Source organism: Nansenia antarctica, assembly GCF_963989245.1.
Source record: "Nansenia antarctica genome assembly, chromosome: 4".
NCBI lineage: Eukaryota > Metazoa > Chordata > Actinopteri > Argentiniformes > Microstomatidae > Nansenia > Nansenia antarctica.
In genome coordinates this window covers 5,779,769-5,794,847 of record NC_137689.1, presented here as the reverse complement: position 1 = coordinate 5,794,847, position 15,079 = coordinate 5,779,769, and the positions used below count along the sequence as shown (strand labels likewise).

At 46.0% G+C, this 15,079-nt stretch overlaps 2 protein-coding genes across 2 annotated transcripts; one reads left to right on the top strand and one right to left on the bottom strand.

Moving 5' to 3' along the window:
- Positions 1–1,291: 1,291 nt before the first annotated feature.
- On the bottom strand, positions 1,292–10,849 carry mks1 (MKS transition zone complex subunit 1; the record flags this gene model as incomplete). The annotated part of the gene is made up of 18 exons (XM_080529834.1): positions 1,292–1,395; positions 2,283–2,380; positions 2,699–2,781; positions 3,871–4,004; positions 4,352–4,459; positions 4,699–4,768; positions 5,312–5,382; positions 5,506–5,568; positions 5,691–5,733; positions 6,299–6,355; positions 7,364–7,472; positions 7,556–7,660; positions 8,054–8,179; positions 8,341–8,438; positions 9,115–9,270; positions 10,134–10,189; positions 10,342–10,463; positions 10,776–10,849. 18 exons carry the CDS (start codon positions 10,847–10,849, stop codon positions 1,292–1,294), a joined length of 1,677 nt encoding a protein of 558 aa, XP_080385960.1.
- A 1,657-nt stretch (positions 10,850–12,506) lies between these two features.
- Positions 12,507–14,613, top strand: rps13 (ribosomal protein S13). Its single transcript, XM_080529847.1, has 6 exons — positions 12,507–12,562; positions 12,928–12,976; positions 13,361–13,439; positions 13,649–13,818; positions 14,010–14,110; positions 14,543–14,613. Exons 1-6 carry the CDS (start codon positions 12,540–12,542, stop codon positions 14,574–14,576), a joined length of 456 nt encoding a protein of 151 aa, XP_080385973.1. The 5' UTR covers positions 12,507–12,539; the 3' UTR covers positions 14,577–14,613.
- The last annotated feature ends 466 nt before the right edge of the window (positions 14,614–15,079 follow it).

Here is a 15,079-nt window from a genome sequence, read left to right as displayed (position 1 = left end):
ACTTGAGAGAATGCTTTAATCGTCAATTCTGTTAGTCAGAGTACAGTATAGGACTAGGCAGAATTTAACACACTGCAATACTAACTAATGAACGCATGAGGGCGCCATCATCACGGCCATATAGCAGGCCTTCCTACTCGACTGAATTAAAACAATGAAAAGTGTTGACACGCACTCCTCAATCTGTAAATAATGTGTACATCCCACACAGTTGGTTTTCTAGCTAGCCAGCTAGATAGATATCTCACTGAAGTTTGTCTTGTCCACTTTTGGTTTGGTGGTGGGCAGCAGGAATCATAGCAGTCAGTGTTGGAGCAAGTACAAGTTCACACCTTTGGGATGTGGCAGAACGGGACACAGCTTGAAAGTGCTCCTGAAAAATCTAAATCAAAGGAATGTTTCCAACATTGGAATCAATGCCATGAAGAGTTGAGGCTGTTTTGACAGCAAAGGGAGGCCCTAACCAGTATTAATATAGTGTTCCTAATAAAGCGTTTATTGAGTGTACAGTATTATACAAATGTTTACCTCGATTTCTTTGCTTAGGTGTTCACTGTATGGTCATACATCATACTCACAGTATGGTCATACATCATACTGGGTTAAAACACCACCAGAGGCTCATGGGAAGTTACTATTATTACATTTTTATTCAAATGAAGAGAATAAAAAACCTTCTGAGAGATTTATAATAAAAAATAAAATGTATAAAACATTCCTCTGTCATAAAAAATACATTATCAAAAGGCAATCAATACACATCTTAGAATACTTAAACACAGCAAAGTGTAGAAATACACTAAAAGACAATGTAGCTTGTGTAGAATAAAGCATCTTGTGTCAAAATGTATAGCGCCACAATTTAAATATCTGGGTATTATTATTGATTCCAATCTGTCTTTCAAAAGACACATTAAGAAAGTGTGTCATATGGTCAAGTTTAGCCTACACAATTTTAAATATATTAGAAATGCACTGACCTTTAATGCTGCCAAATTATATATGGACGCCATGATTATGTCACATCTAACACACTGTCTGACAAGCTGGGGACAAACTAACAGCTCTTCACTAAAGCCACGAGCTACTAGCAATAAAGCATAACAGCTCACATTACTGTATAACATCCTATATAACCCTCACTGTATAACATCCTATATAACCCTCACTGTATAATATCCTATATAACCCTGAACAGACTGGTGGATGTGATCAGGTAGGGTTAGGGTTAGGCAGTAGACTCAGAGCTGAGCGGGGCTGTGGTGGTGATAAGGTAGGGTTAGGGTTAGGGTTAGGCAGTAGACTCAGAGCTGAGCGGGGCCGTGGAGGTGATCAGGTCTCTGGGAAGACTCTCTCTGGCATCCTGCATCCGTCTCCTAGCCCTCTGAAACGCCTCTGAGAAACAAGATGATCAGGTTAGAACTACAGAGAACTTAGAACACCCAGAACTACAACACCCAGAACTACAACACCCAGAACTACAACACCCAGAACTACAACACCCAGAACTACAACACCCAGAACTACAACACCCAGAACTACAACACCCAGAACTACAACACCCAGAACTACAACATCCAGAACTACAACACCCAGAACTATACCACCCAGAACTACAACACCCAGAACTACAACACCCAGAACTACAACACCCAGAACTACAACACCCAGAACTACAACACCCAGAACTACAACATCCAGAACTACAACACCCAGAACTATACCACCCAGAACTACAACACCCAGAACTACAACACCCAGAACTACAACACCCAGAACTACAACACCCAGAACTACAACATCCAGAACTACAACATCCAGAACTATACCACCCAGAACTATACCACCCAGGACATTATAGACACTTCTAGTTCACCCAGGACATTATAGAAGCCTCTAGTTTACCCAGGACATTATAGACACTTCTAGTTCACCCAGGACATTATAGAAGCCTCTAGTTTACCCAGGACATTATAGACACTTCTAGTTCACCCAGGACATTATAGACACGTCTAGTTCACCCAGGACATTATAGAAGCCTCTAGTTTACCCAGGACATTATAGACACTTCTAGTTCACCCAGGACATTATAGACACTTCTAGTTCACCCAGGACATTATAGACACTTCTAGTTCACCCAGGACATTATAGAAGCTTCTAGTTTACCCAGGACATTATAGAAGCCTCTAGTTTACCCAGGACATTATAGAAGCCTCTAGTTTACCCAGGACATTATAGAAGCCTCTAGTTTACCCAGGACATTATAGAAGCTTCTAGTTTACCCAGGACATTATAGACAGCTCCTTGCTGACTGAAGCCTCCTAGCTGGTCCAGAACATTCTGTCTCCTCTTCTTCAATGTGCTGGCATCAACAAACGCCCTGCATACAAGAGACAGTGAGGTGGAAACATGTGATCTTTACATCAGAAACACAATGTTGAAGAAAAGAAAGAGTTACTGCCATTGCTATTTTTCATACTACAGCAGTTACGGTGATACCACTGTAAGAAGACTGTAATACTGCTGTAATACTGCTGTAATACTGTATGTATGTATGTACTGCTGTAATACTGCTGTAATACTGTAAGACAACCTACTGTAATTTGTGTACAACTGAGAGTTCACAAACTACACCAGACCCTAACACTAACTTACCTGGCTGAACCAGACTCTGAACCAGACCCTAACCCTAACTCACCTGGCGTGTTGGACACAGTGGAGGGTGAAGGTGACACTTCCTGTGGTCTGGGTACGGAAGCCAAACCGACTCAGCCTCTCTCCCTAGGGGACGAAGGAGGCCAAGATGAGCTGGAGTTAAACTGTAGTTAGGGTAGTTAGGGTTAGGGTAGTTAGGGTTAGGGTAGTTGGGTTAGGGTAGTTAGGGTTAGGGTAGTTAGGGTTAGGGTGGTTAGGGTAGTTAGGGTTAGGGTAGTTGGGTTAGGGTAGTTGGGTTAGGGTAGTTAGGGTAAGGGTAGTTAGGGTGGTTAGGGTAGTTAGGGTTAGGGTAGTTAGGGTTAGGGTAGTTAGAGTTAGGGTGGTTAGGGTAGTTAGGGTTAGGGTAGTTAGGGTTAGGGTAGTTAGAGTTAGGGTGGTTAGGGTTAGGGTAGTTAGGGTTAGGGTAGTTGGGTTAGGGTAGTTAGGGTTAGGGTGGTTAGGGCAAGGGTAGTTAGGGTTAGGGTAGTTAGGGTTAGGGTAGTTAGGGTGAGGGTAGTTAGGGTGGTTAGGGCAAGGGTAGTTAGGGTTAGGGTGGTTAGGGTTAGGGTGGTTAGGGTAAGGGTAGTTAGGGTAGTTAGGGTTAGGGTGGTTAGGGTTAGGGTGGTTAGGGTAGTTAGGGTTAGGGTAGTTAGGGTTAGGGTGGTTAGGGTAGTTAGGGTTAGGGTAGTTAGGGTTAGGGTGGTTAGGGTAAGGGTAGTTAGGGTTAGGGTAGTTAGGGTTAGGGTAGTTAGGGTAAGGGTGGTTAGGGTAGTTAGGGTTAGGGTAGTTAGGGTTAGGGTGGTTAGGGTAGTTAGGGTTAGGGTAGTTAGGGTTAGGGTGGTTAGGGTAAGGGTAGTTAGGGTTAGGGTAGTTAGGGTAAGGGTGGTTAGGGTAGTTAGGGTTAGGGTAGTTAGGGTTAGGGTGGTTAGGGTAGTTAGGGTTAGGGTAGTTAGGGTTAGGGTGGTTAGGGTAAGGGTAGTTAGGGTTAGGGTAGTTAGGGTTAGGGTAGTTAGGGTAAGGGTGGTTAGGGTAGTTAGGGTTAGGGTAGTTAGGGTAAGGGTGGTTAGGGTAGTTAGGGTTAGGGTAGTTAGGGTAAGGGTAGTTAGGGTAAGTGTAGTTAGGGTTAGGGTAGTTAGGGTAAGGGTAGTTAGGGTAAGGGTAGTTAGGGTTAAGCACCTTGAAGGTCCCAGGGACTCTGACGTAGCTGCCGTCCTCCAGCTCAGGAGATCCTCCGATGAAGAAGCGGCGCAGCTCTGACAGCGTGCCTGTCTGCACCGGCCGCCACGTCTGCACCCTCACGGTGTGGCTGCCTGCCCACCCCCCCCCCACACACACACACACACACATTTTAATATCTTTTTTTGCGTTCACATTTTACCAAAAATTCTTGAACACAAACATTAGTAGCTGCATCAGCATAGGACACTCGGTTGCTCAATGTGTTCACACAAACACAGACACACACACACACACACACACAGACAGACAGACACACACACACACACAGACAGACAGACACACAGACAGAGGGTATATATAGGGTATATATAGGTATAGGGTATATAGGGTATATATAGGTATAGGGTATATAGGGTATATATGGGGTATATATAGGTATAGGGTATATAGGGTATATAGGGTATATAGGGTATGGTACCAGGGGTTGCAGGTGTGACCAGGTAGCCGTATCCTTCTGTTCTGTAGCGCTGCCAGAAGTCCAGGGAGAGCACCTTGAAGTACAGAACCGGCCACTGGACCAGCCCCTCTGAGGGAAGCATCAACAGTGAAGTTCCACATAGGTGATGAATTTAACCCAGATTGACTTTAGGCTTTATTTCTGACAATAATATTTGTGATCAAACAAATACATCTTTGGATTGTCATTTGAATCCACCATGAGGTAATGACTAGCTACAGTACTCAGGCTCCTCACAATAGAGGAATGAACACATTATGCACATCATGGATGTCATTATGAAAGACAACAGTGCAGTAATCTCTCACCCTCTCTCTCATCCTCTTTACTGTAGAACGCCTCAAAACTGAATGGAAAGCTGAAGAAAGCCACATTGTCCTGCAGGCATAAAGCATGTACAGGGTTTAATGCTTCTCAGTGTGAAGGTGCAGACATAGGGTCAGGGTTAGGGTCAGGTAGGGTCAGGGTTAGGGTCAGGTAGGGTCAGGGTCACGGTCAGGGTTAGGGTCAGGTAGGGTCAGGGTTAGGGTCAGGGTTAGGGTCAGGGTCAGGGTTAGGGTTAGGGTCAGGGTCAGGGTTAGGGTCAGGGTCAGGGTTAGGGTCAGGGTCACGGTTAGGGTCAGGGTTAGGGTCAGGGTCAGGGTTAGGGTCAGGGTTAGGGTCACGGTTAGGGTCAGGGTTAGGGTCAGGGTCAGGGCCAGGGTCACGGTCAGGGTTAGGGTCAGGTAGGGTTAGGGTCAGGTAGGGTCAGGGTTAGGGTCAGGTAGGGTCAGGGTTAGGGTCAGGTAGGGTAAGGGTTAGGGTCAGGGTCAGGTAGGGTCAGGGTTAGGGTTAGGGTCAGGTAGGGTCAGGGTTAGGGTTAGGGTTAGGGTCACGGTCAGGGTCAGGGTTAGGGTCAGGGTTAGACCTGAGGTGACCCACCTTCCCTACGGTCCGTGTGCGACATGTCTGGGTCACCCCTGAGAGAGGCTGGAGCTGCAGACTGGACCAGCCTACACAGAACCATCAGGATGACAATCAGCTTAGAACCTACTGATGCTAATAGAACAGGGTTAGGGTTGTGGTTGTGGTTGTGTTAGGGTTAGACTGTGGAAGCAGTAAAGACAATGACTCACTGTCAGGCAGCTCCATGAAGTAGTGGATGTAGAGGTTGTCATACTCAAAGCCTCTGGCTGAGACTGGAGAGAGAGACAATACCATTACTACCTACCTCTATTAACCTGACTACCATTACTATCTATCTCTATTAACCTGACTACCATTACTATCTATCTCTATTAACCTGACTACCATTACTCACCTATCTCTCCATTAACCAGCAGACGCAGAACCCCAGGGGGAGGCTGGGACAGACAGACACACTGTACTTAGGGTTAGGGTTATACACCGGCATAGCATTTCACTAAAAGGCCAGAATAAGGAGCCCTTCTGGGTTTTAAAGGGTTTGAGTTCCCAGGTATCAATGTGGAACAGGTGTCACTCTGCCGTATACAAGTTCTCTGTATGTGACTGCTGACCGACACACCCCATGTTAACCAGCTACGTCACTGAAAAGCTGGCAGACTGATAGCAGAGGAGGAGTGAGTTCATTACCTTCTCAACTCGGTTAACATTGTTACATAATGGACTGTATGGTATGTATGGTATGTATGGTATGGACTTACATCACATTGATAATTTACTGGGGTTGTTTGCATTTCTATTGTATGCTTTAGTAGATCAGTAGATCTTAATCATGGATCATATACATAATCATAATCATGGATCACATACATAATCATAATCATGGATCATATACATAATCATAATCATGGATCACATACCTAATCATAATCATGGATCACATACCTAATCATAATCATAATCATAAATCACATACATAATCATAATCATAAATCACATACGTACCATTTCAAAGTCCTGGCCAACCAGACTGTTGAGGTAGTCTTTGTGACGTACATACAGCTGTTGAGGGGGAAAAGGTACATGGTAATGTCCCCAAAGTCTCAGACAGTCTCTAACCCTAACCCTAACACTGACCCTAACACTGACCCTGACCCTAACACTGACCCTAACACTGACCGTAACACTGACCCTAACACTGACCGTAACACTGACCCTAACACTGACCCTGACCCTAACACTGACCCTAACACTGACCCTGACCCTGACCCTAACACTGACCCTAACACTGACCATAACCCTAACTCTAACACTGACCCTAACACTGACCCTAACCCTAACACTGACCCTAACCCTAACACTGACCCTAAACCTAACACTGACCCTAACTCTAACCCTAACCCTAACACTGACCCTAACACTGACCCTAACCATAACACTGACCCTAACTCTGACCCTAACCATAACACTGACCATAACTCTGACCCTAACACTGACCCTAACACTGACTCTAACCCTAACACTGACCCTAACCATAACACTGACCCTAACTCTAACCCTAACCAGTGCACTACTGGTAACAGCTGCTTCCTACATCAGTGTGTAGAGAGATACATTGTTTCCCAATTCCCACGGTTACTTTTTGTGTGGAAAGGCGCTATGCCGTTATAAACTGCAGTAATAGAATGTCTGTGTTTAAATAAACTGCAGAAATAGAATGTCTGTGTTTAAATAAACTGCAGAAATAGAATGTCTGTGTTTAAATAAACTGCAGAAATAGAATGTCTATGTTTAAATAAACTGCAGAAATAGAATGTCTGTGTTTAAATAAACTGCAGAAATAGAATGTCTGTGTAAGAATAGAATGTCTGTGTAAGAATAGAATGTCTGTGTTTAAATAAACTGCAGAAATAGAATGTCTGTGTCAATTAATATAATTATAGCTGCACTATGATGGCCCCTAACCCAATTAGCAGTCTTCTTTCCTTCATGACGACTAATCTGACTGGACTTGGTCCTATCTGACCCTTGACCCTGGGTGGTGTCTTTGGGTTAGGGCTAGTTACTGACGTCCTGGTACATGCGCTGCTCGCGGTCCTTCTCCTCGGGGCTGATGGCTGCTGAGACGTCCTCCAGGGTGAGGCGCCACACCTCCCTCTTCTCCCCCTCCGCCTCCACCCTGGGCCAGAGGTCAGAGGTCAGGGGTCAGGGGTCAGGGTTATTAACACATTCATGTCTGGCTCAGTGGGGCTGCTGTCTTGCCTGTAGGGGTCTTTGCCTTTGTTGAAGTCTGGTTTGATGGTGACGACTCCGTTACCGTCCGCTCTGATGGTGCACAGCAAGACCTCCTTCCCCTTCTGGCCCAGCCTGACACACACACACACACACACACACACACACAGGGTCAGGGCCAGGGTCAGGGTCAGGGTCAGGGTCAGGGTCAGGGTCAGGGTCAGGGTCAGGGTCAGGGTCAGGGTCAGGGTCAGGGCCAGGGGCAGGGGCAGGGGCAGGGGCAGGGTTAGGAGGTGAGACAGGGTCAGGGTCAGGGCCAGGGTCAGGGTTAGGAGGTGAGACAGGGTCAGGGTCAGGGTCAGGGTCAGGGTCAGGGGCAGGGGCAGGGGCAGGGTTAGGAGGTGAGACAGGGTCAGGGTCAGGGCCAGGGTCAGGGTTAGGAGGTGAGACAGGGTCAGGGTCAGGGTCAGGGCCAGGGTCAGGGTCAGGGTCAGGGGCAGGGTCAGGGTCAGGGCCAGGGCTGCTCACCTGCCCGGGGGCCCCAGGTCGGCCATGATGTGCATGGTCTGCAGGGGGGTGTTCACCACATGGCTGCTCTTCACAAAGTCCTCTGACGGCTCCCAGGTGACCAGCGGCCTGGACCTGCTGGAGTCCCTGAGAGACAGACAGGTTAGAGAGGAGATGTTGGAGTCCCTGAGGGTTAGACAGGGTTAGTCTATGTGGTGTATATCTATGACAGGGTTAGTCTATGTGATGTATATCTATGACAGGGCTAGCCTATGTGGTGTATATCTATGATAGAAGCTGAGACCTACACTTGGCGTCTGTCCTGGCGTCTGTGTCTGACGTTGGCCATCCTCTCAGCCAGGAAGGAGGGCTTCACCTGGGCCTGGCTCACCACACTCTGAGAAAGCTGCACACAGGAGCAGGGTCAGGGGTCACCACACTCTGAGAGAGCTGCACACAGGAGCAGGGTTAGGGTCAGGGTCAGGGTTGGGGTTAGGGTCAGGGTCAGGGTCAGGGTCAGGGTCAGGGTTAGGGTTAGGGTCAGGGTCAGGGTTAGGGTTAGGATCAGGGTCAGGGTCAGGGTCAGAGAGCTGCAGACAGGGTCAGGGTCAAAATAGGACCGATAAGAACAGGTTAACCCTAACCCTAACCCGCAATTAACCCTAACTGGCCTGAGATCCAATGACAGATGAAAGGTGCTGTGAAAGTTAACTGAGACCTCATCAGTGCTGAAATGGACAAAACAGTTTTATTCCCCCTGGTTAGAGTTGTATTTTCTTACTATCCTCCTTTTTCTGTGTTTTTTAATGCCGTATGTAAAGCACTTTGAATTGCCCCTGTTGTATGAAATGTGCTGTACAGATAAACTTGCCTTGAGTTTGGTTCTTTGAAAGAGGAATATGTGTGAAAATACCCTAAGTCACATTGGACATGATGAACAATCATTTTTTAGAAGCTAAGCAGTAATACAACACTGCATAGTAATGTTGAGCCCTAACCCTAACCCAGGGTGTGTCCTACCCCTTCCCAGCTAACCCAGAGGGTGTCCTACCCCTTCCCAGCTAACCCAGAGGGTGTCCTACCCCTTCCCAGTTGGTGTAGCGGTCAAAGTCAGTGTAGGTGAAGATCCTGCAGTTGCGTCTGCCTCTGGTCCGGGTCAGAGCCAGGATCTCTGTGTGGTACTGTCTCTCCAGGGCCGTCTGGCACACAGACTCACTCTGGAACAAGTCCACTTCAAACTGTGTCCACACACACACACACACACACACACACACACACACACACACACACACGCCTGACTTAGTAACTATTACATAACTATTACCCACTATTACATAATCATACAACACTGCATGGGTTGGGTTTGGTTGGGTTTGGGTAGGTTAGGGTTGGTTAGGGTTGGTTAGGGTAGGTTAGGGTTGGTTAGGGTAGGTTAGGGTTGGTTAGGGTTGGTTAGGGTAGGTTAGGGTTGGTTAGGGTTGGTTAGGGTAGGTTAGGGTTGGTTAGGGTTGGTTAGGGTAGGTTAGGGTTGGTTAGGGTAGGTTAGGGTTGGTTAGGGTTGGTTAGGGTTGGTTAGGGTAGGTTAGGGTTGGTTAGGGTAGGTTAGGGTTGGTTAGGGTTGGTTAGGGTTGGTTAGGGTAGGTTAGGGTTGGTTAGGGTTGGTTAGGGTAGGTTAGGGTTGGTTAGGGTTGGTTAGGGTAGGTTAGGTTTGGTTAGGGTTGGTTAGGGTTGGTTAGGGTTGGTTAGGGTAGGTTAGGGTTGGTTAGGGTTGGTTAGGGTAGGTTAGGGTTGGTTAGGGTTGGTTAGGGTTGGTTAGGGTTGGTTAGGGTAGGTTAGGGTTGGTTAGGGTTGGTTAGGGTTGGTTAGGGTAGGTTAGGGTTGGTTAGGGTAGGTTAGGGTTGGTTAGGGTTGGTTAGGGTTGGTTAGGGTAGGTTAGGGTTGGTTAGGGTTGGTTAGGGTAGGTTAGGGTTGGTTGGGTTTGGTTGGGTTGGTTAGGGTTGGTTAGGGTTGGTTAGGGTAGGTTAGGGTTGGTTAGGGTTGGTTAGGGTTGGTTAGGGTAGGTTAGGGTTGGTTAGGGTTGGTTAGGGTTGGTTAGGGTTACCTGACTAAACAGCTTTTCCTGCCAGCTGACTACCAGCTCCTCTTCATCATCACCAGCTGAAACACACACCATCATCATCACCACCAGCTGAAAACACACATCATCATTATTGTCTGTGATGACATCTGTGACATCATGACATCTGTGACATCATGACATCTGTGATGTAGGGCTAGGGTAAAGCAGTCTGGGGGTTCCTGCTGCCCACCTGACCGGGCCTGGCAGCTGAAGGTGTCCAGCTCCATGACGCCCGTCCCCTCCTGACCCAGGACCTGCTGCTGGAGATGTTGAGACAGCGCTGCTGTGGAGCTGACCCTCTGGACACTGACCCTGGAGACGACATGATAGGTAGACAGCCAGATAGTCAGTTAGACAGCCAGATAGACAGTTAGACAGCCAGATAGACATGGACCCTGTGGACAACATGATGACACAACATAGCTAGTAATGTCTGTCTGTCCCCGAGGACCCCCAGGCTGAATACAGGGTTAGCTACCTAACCCCAACCCTGAAATGAAGAAGACTGCACTAGCAGTTGATAAGTCATTGGGTTAGGGTTAGTTTAACCATTAGGGTTAGGGTTAGTTTAACCATTAGGGTTAGGGGTTAGGTGAACCATTAGCTGGCAGCTAACAGACCGACCTTATCTTCAGGTTTTTGACCGCGTCCCGGGACCGGTAGACCGCCTCCCCGGTGTCCGCGCTCCAGTCTGACATGGTGGTCAGGTTAGATGGTTAGGTTTAGGAGCACGTTACTGAGCTCGCTAGCTAATCCTGTTAGCTTAGCTGTCAGCTAGCTGCCTGGTTCAGGGCAGGGGGAGGCTTCTCTTCTGTCTGACCCTGCGGCGTGAAACGAAAAGGTGAGAGTAAAAATGGAAGAAAGCTTTTCTATGTTCGCTCTGTTGCATGCCGTGTGTGAGCCAGGTGCTAAGCTAGCTATGCTAACCCTACGCGCCTAGCTGGTCTGCTACACGGAGCCACCGAAGCGTCTGGTTGCCTGGTAACAGAGGGAGGGGGCGGAGTTACCCCGCCACACTGCGCATGCGCACAATACATTAACATACTGTATTCACACAATACATTAACATACTGTATTCACACAATACATTAACATACCGTGACGTTAGAAAGAATTATAAGGTTCTATCTCAATTTTTGTCAAAATTGAGTTTTTTACATAATATGATCCATTGGTGTTTATTAATGCCTGTGTGGTGTTATTTTGAAAATGTTGACATTTTTGAGTTAGTAATTCATAAAATACAAAGGTTCCATCTCACAAAACATAATGGAATGTAAACACTTTGACGCTCAATATCTCTGAACTACCCTAAACGGAGATAGAACCGTATCATTCTAAACTCACGATACTATATTCACACAACACATTAACATACTGTATTCACACAATACATTAAAATACTGTATTCACACAACACATTAACATACTGTATTCACACAACACATTAATTCATAGCTTTCAGTCACGTGGTTTCTTCCCTAGCAACCACCGACCTGACGGGCAAAAAGTATCATAGCAACATCGCTCAACATGGCGATTTACCGGCTGCCTACTATTTAGACCACCTCACCCATGAAGAACTATCAAGATACACGACGGTGATAGGAGTGGAGGATCGACTCCATTCAAAAACGTTTGGATTCCATGTCTTCTCCTCTATCCGGACACGTTGGAATTATTTTCCTAACCCCCGGAGAATCAAAGTTATTAACCCGCAAAAGGTGCGTCCTTGACCGGCTTTCTCCGTGAATAACACCGGTTATGGAGGTGGTACAAATACAAGACTATTATTGCTAAATTCACCATCAGTATACGGTCATTTTGAGCCCTTAACCACCGCGCTGACACCCCGAGAAGATATACTTTTAATACGAAACTCGATCAACCGGGCGTTCGGGAGTTCTACCGCTGCTATTCGATTCCCTGGCTTCTCCTCTTTCCGGACACGTTGGAATTATTTTCCTAACCCACGGGAAATCAAAGTTATTAACCCGCAAAAAGTGGGTTTTGCCCGCAAAAAGTGCCTTTTGCCCGTCAGGTGGGCGTTTCCACTATGATGTGACGTCACATGAAAGCTATGAATATAATAACTCTATTAATTATATTGACCCTTTAAAGTTTAAACAATAAAGTATAGGTAAGCGTTTTGCCCACTCAGAGCGTACTACCGATATCTGTTCTGGCCCATGGACTAATAATATAAAAGCCTCATTTCAATTAAACAATGTTTTGAGAAAACAAAATAATAACAAGTACAACACACGTGCACGCGCGCCCGCGCGTTCGTGGAAAGAGAGACACAAGAAGAAACGTCACTTCCTGTTCCAGACCCCTACTTCCTCCCCCCCCGCGCCTGGCTTCCTTCTTTCCCCTCACATCGCCATCATGGGTCGCATGCACGCACCTGGGTAGGCCTGTTATTAATGTTCAAACAGACGGTATTCTGTCACTAAGACCCCGAGTCTAAACTATTACCTGTGCGACTAAACAACGTCCACACAGACGTAGATGTTTCTGTGGGTTTTAACGGTGGCGTTTTCTGAAATTAGTCTCTTTTTAACGTGATCGCTACATGCTAGAATGCTAACGCACCCGGTTGTTGCTAACCACGACACTCGTGGCGGTACAACACAAGCCGATTAGGCCCTGGTGTAGTTAGTATATATATATATATATTAGTATAGTATAGTAGTGTATATAGTCAGTTAGTTAGCTGGTTTGGTAAAGTAGCAGCTAAGGTAACCTCCTGATGTTTTCCTGTCTTGTTTTCCAGCAAGGGCCTGTCCCAGTCTGCTCTCCCCTACAGGCGCAGCGTGCCAACAGTAAGTGGGATATGGAGATATATGTATATATATATATATATATATATATATATATATATATATATATATATAGTAGCAGTCAGTTTCTGTGGCCTAGTATGCACGAATGAGCAGCTAATTCATTATTTTGATCTCACACGCACATTCATTGTCTTGATATTGATAAACGTCCAGTAGTGTACAATGTATAGGTTTTGAGCTGCAACGTTTGCATTAAAAGCGCTATACAAATACAGTTATTATTATTACAGTATGTATGTATGATACTGTATATCGAATTCAATCGCCATGTCCGCTATAATTTCAAAATGAGAATAATCACCGTTGTGAAAAGATGGATGCAAAAAAAACTAGCTAATCTCCTTTATCTCCGTTTTTCAACAGTGGCTGAAACTGGCATCTGAAGATGTAAAAGACCAGATCTACAAACTGGCTAAGAAGGGTCTGACCCCCTCCCAGATCGGTAAGGATTTCAAGCCAAATGTATATGTTACGGTACATGTGGGAAAACTAGGGTTAGGTGCTACGGTTAGGGTTACATGTACCAAGTCGACGTAGCACCTAACCCTAGTTTTCCCACATGTACCGTAACATATAGATGTGTTGTCCCAATGTGGATGCAGAATATTATGTCAGAATATCCTGACAGTTCCTCTACCCTGCTCTCCCCAGGTGTGATCCTCAGGGACTCTCATGGTGTGGCCCAGGTGCGCTTTGTCACCGGAAACAAGATTCTGAGGATCCTGAAGTCCAAAGGCCTGGCCCCTGACCTGCCCGAGGACCTGTACCACCTTATCAAGAAGGCTGTCGCCATGAGGAAGCATCTGGAGAGAAGCAGAAAGGTAACTTCACTTCTTGGACGATAGGGATGAACTTTCTTTATGCCTTGCATGTATAAGTAGTCCAAAATTAAAAGCCCAATGCTACAGAATGATTGAGTGCGCAATTTAGTTGCCAAATAAAAATTGTTCAACCACATGTTTGACTATCCTGGGGAGGGGGACTGTGTATAACTCATTACTGTGCTTTGAAGGACAAGGATGCCAAGTTCCGCCTGATTCTCACCGAAAGCAGAATCCACAGACTGGCCCGTTACTACAAGACCAAGAGAGTGGTTGCGCCCCAGTGGAAGTAGTAAGTCTTGTTACCTACTTGTACAGCTTTACTGAACTTGCTTTGCTCATGGTGTAAGGGGAAATTATTATTATAACAAAAACATGAATATAATCTGGGTAGTGGTTTTAAATATCTGTTCTTTAAATAGTTATGTTTGTCCTTCCATGATATTACCTCCACTTAGATTAACCTTGGAGGTCAATTAGCTGAGTGGCTGCTCTGCCAGTCCCCTCCATACATCCCGCCTACTGACTGGGTTTCAAGTGTGCTTTTGAAGTTACAAATTCATTTCTGATGCCTACAATACCACGGCCACCATGTTAACTATAACTCAGGAAGAGTACCAGGAATTTGTATGTTGCCATGCCATCGGTGCTGTAATGTGAATACAGTTAGTTGATTGCAGAAATACCCTGCTCTTTCTAATTTGTTTTCCTCTTTCATCCACAGCGAATCCTCTACCGCATCCGCTTTGGTGGCATAAGCTTCCTTTCACTTAAATAAAAACACATTTGGAATCATCTCGTCTGCTTGTGTTTGATTCAGTGCTCTAATGGCGGGTGGATGAGAGGGAGGTAGAGGGTACACAGGTGGTTGTTCTAATGGCAGTTGCCAGTTCAGTGGGTTGAAACATTCTGAGTGATAGTGAGATAGAGATGTAATGTGTAGTGGTACTTCAATATGTTATTCCTGTTTCTTTATGGCATGCTCCCCTGTAATATGTTTCCCTCCGAAGGTCACTGTGCCTCACATGTAGCATCTAAGGTAATAGGATGCAAAATAAGTGTCAATAGTTTGTTAAATATCCACAGCAAAGTACCAACATTTACGGATGACTTTCAATCAAAATAACAGACTTGGTTGAAATTGATATGAATTAGGTAAATACTATGTTATAGTACGTGTGTAATAAATAAGCCGAAATGACACTGTATTCCCACACGATGCGCCGGCAGCTGAGGAGGTATCGGCAGCAGGACCCCCACT

Coding starts and splice junctions, on each gene's coding strand:
- rps13 (XM_080529847.1), top strand. CDS start 12,540: ATGGGTCGCATGCACGCACCTGG. Junction 12,563..12,927: donor GGTCGCATGCACGCACCTGG/GTAGGCCTGTTA, acceptor CTTGTTTTCCAG/CAAGGGCCTGTCCCAGTCTG. Junction 13,440..13,648: donor TCTGACCCCCTCCCAGATCG/GTAAGGATTTCA, acceptor TGCTCTCCCCAG/GTGTGATCCTCAGGGACTCT.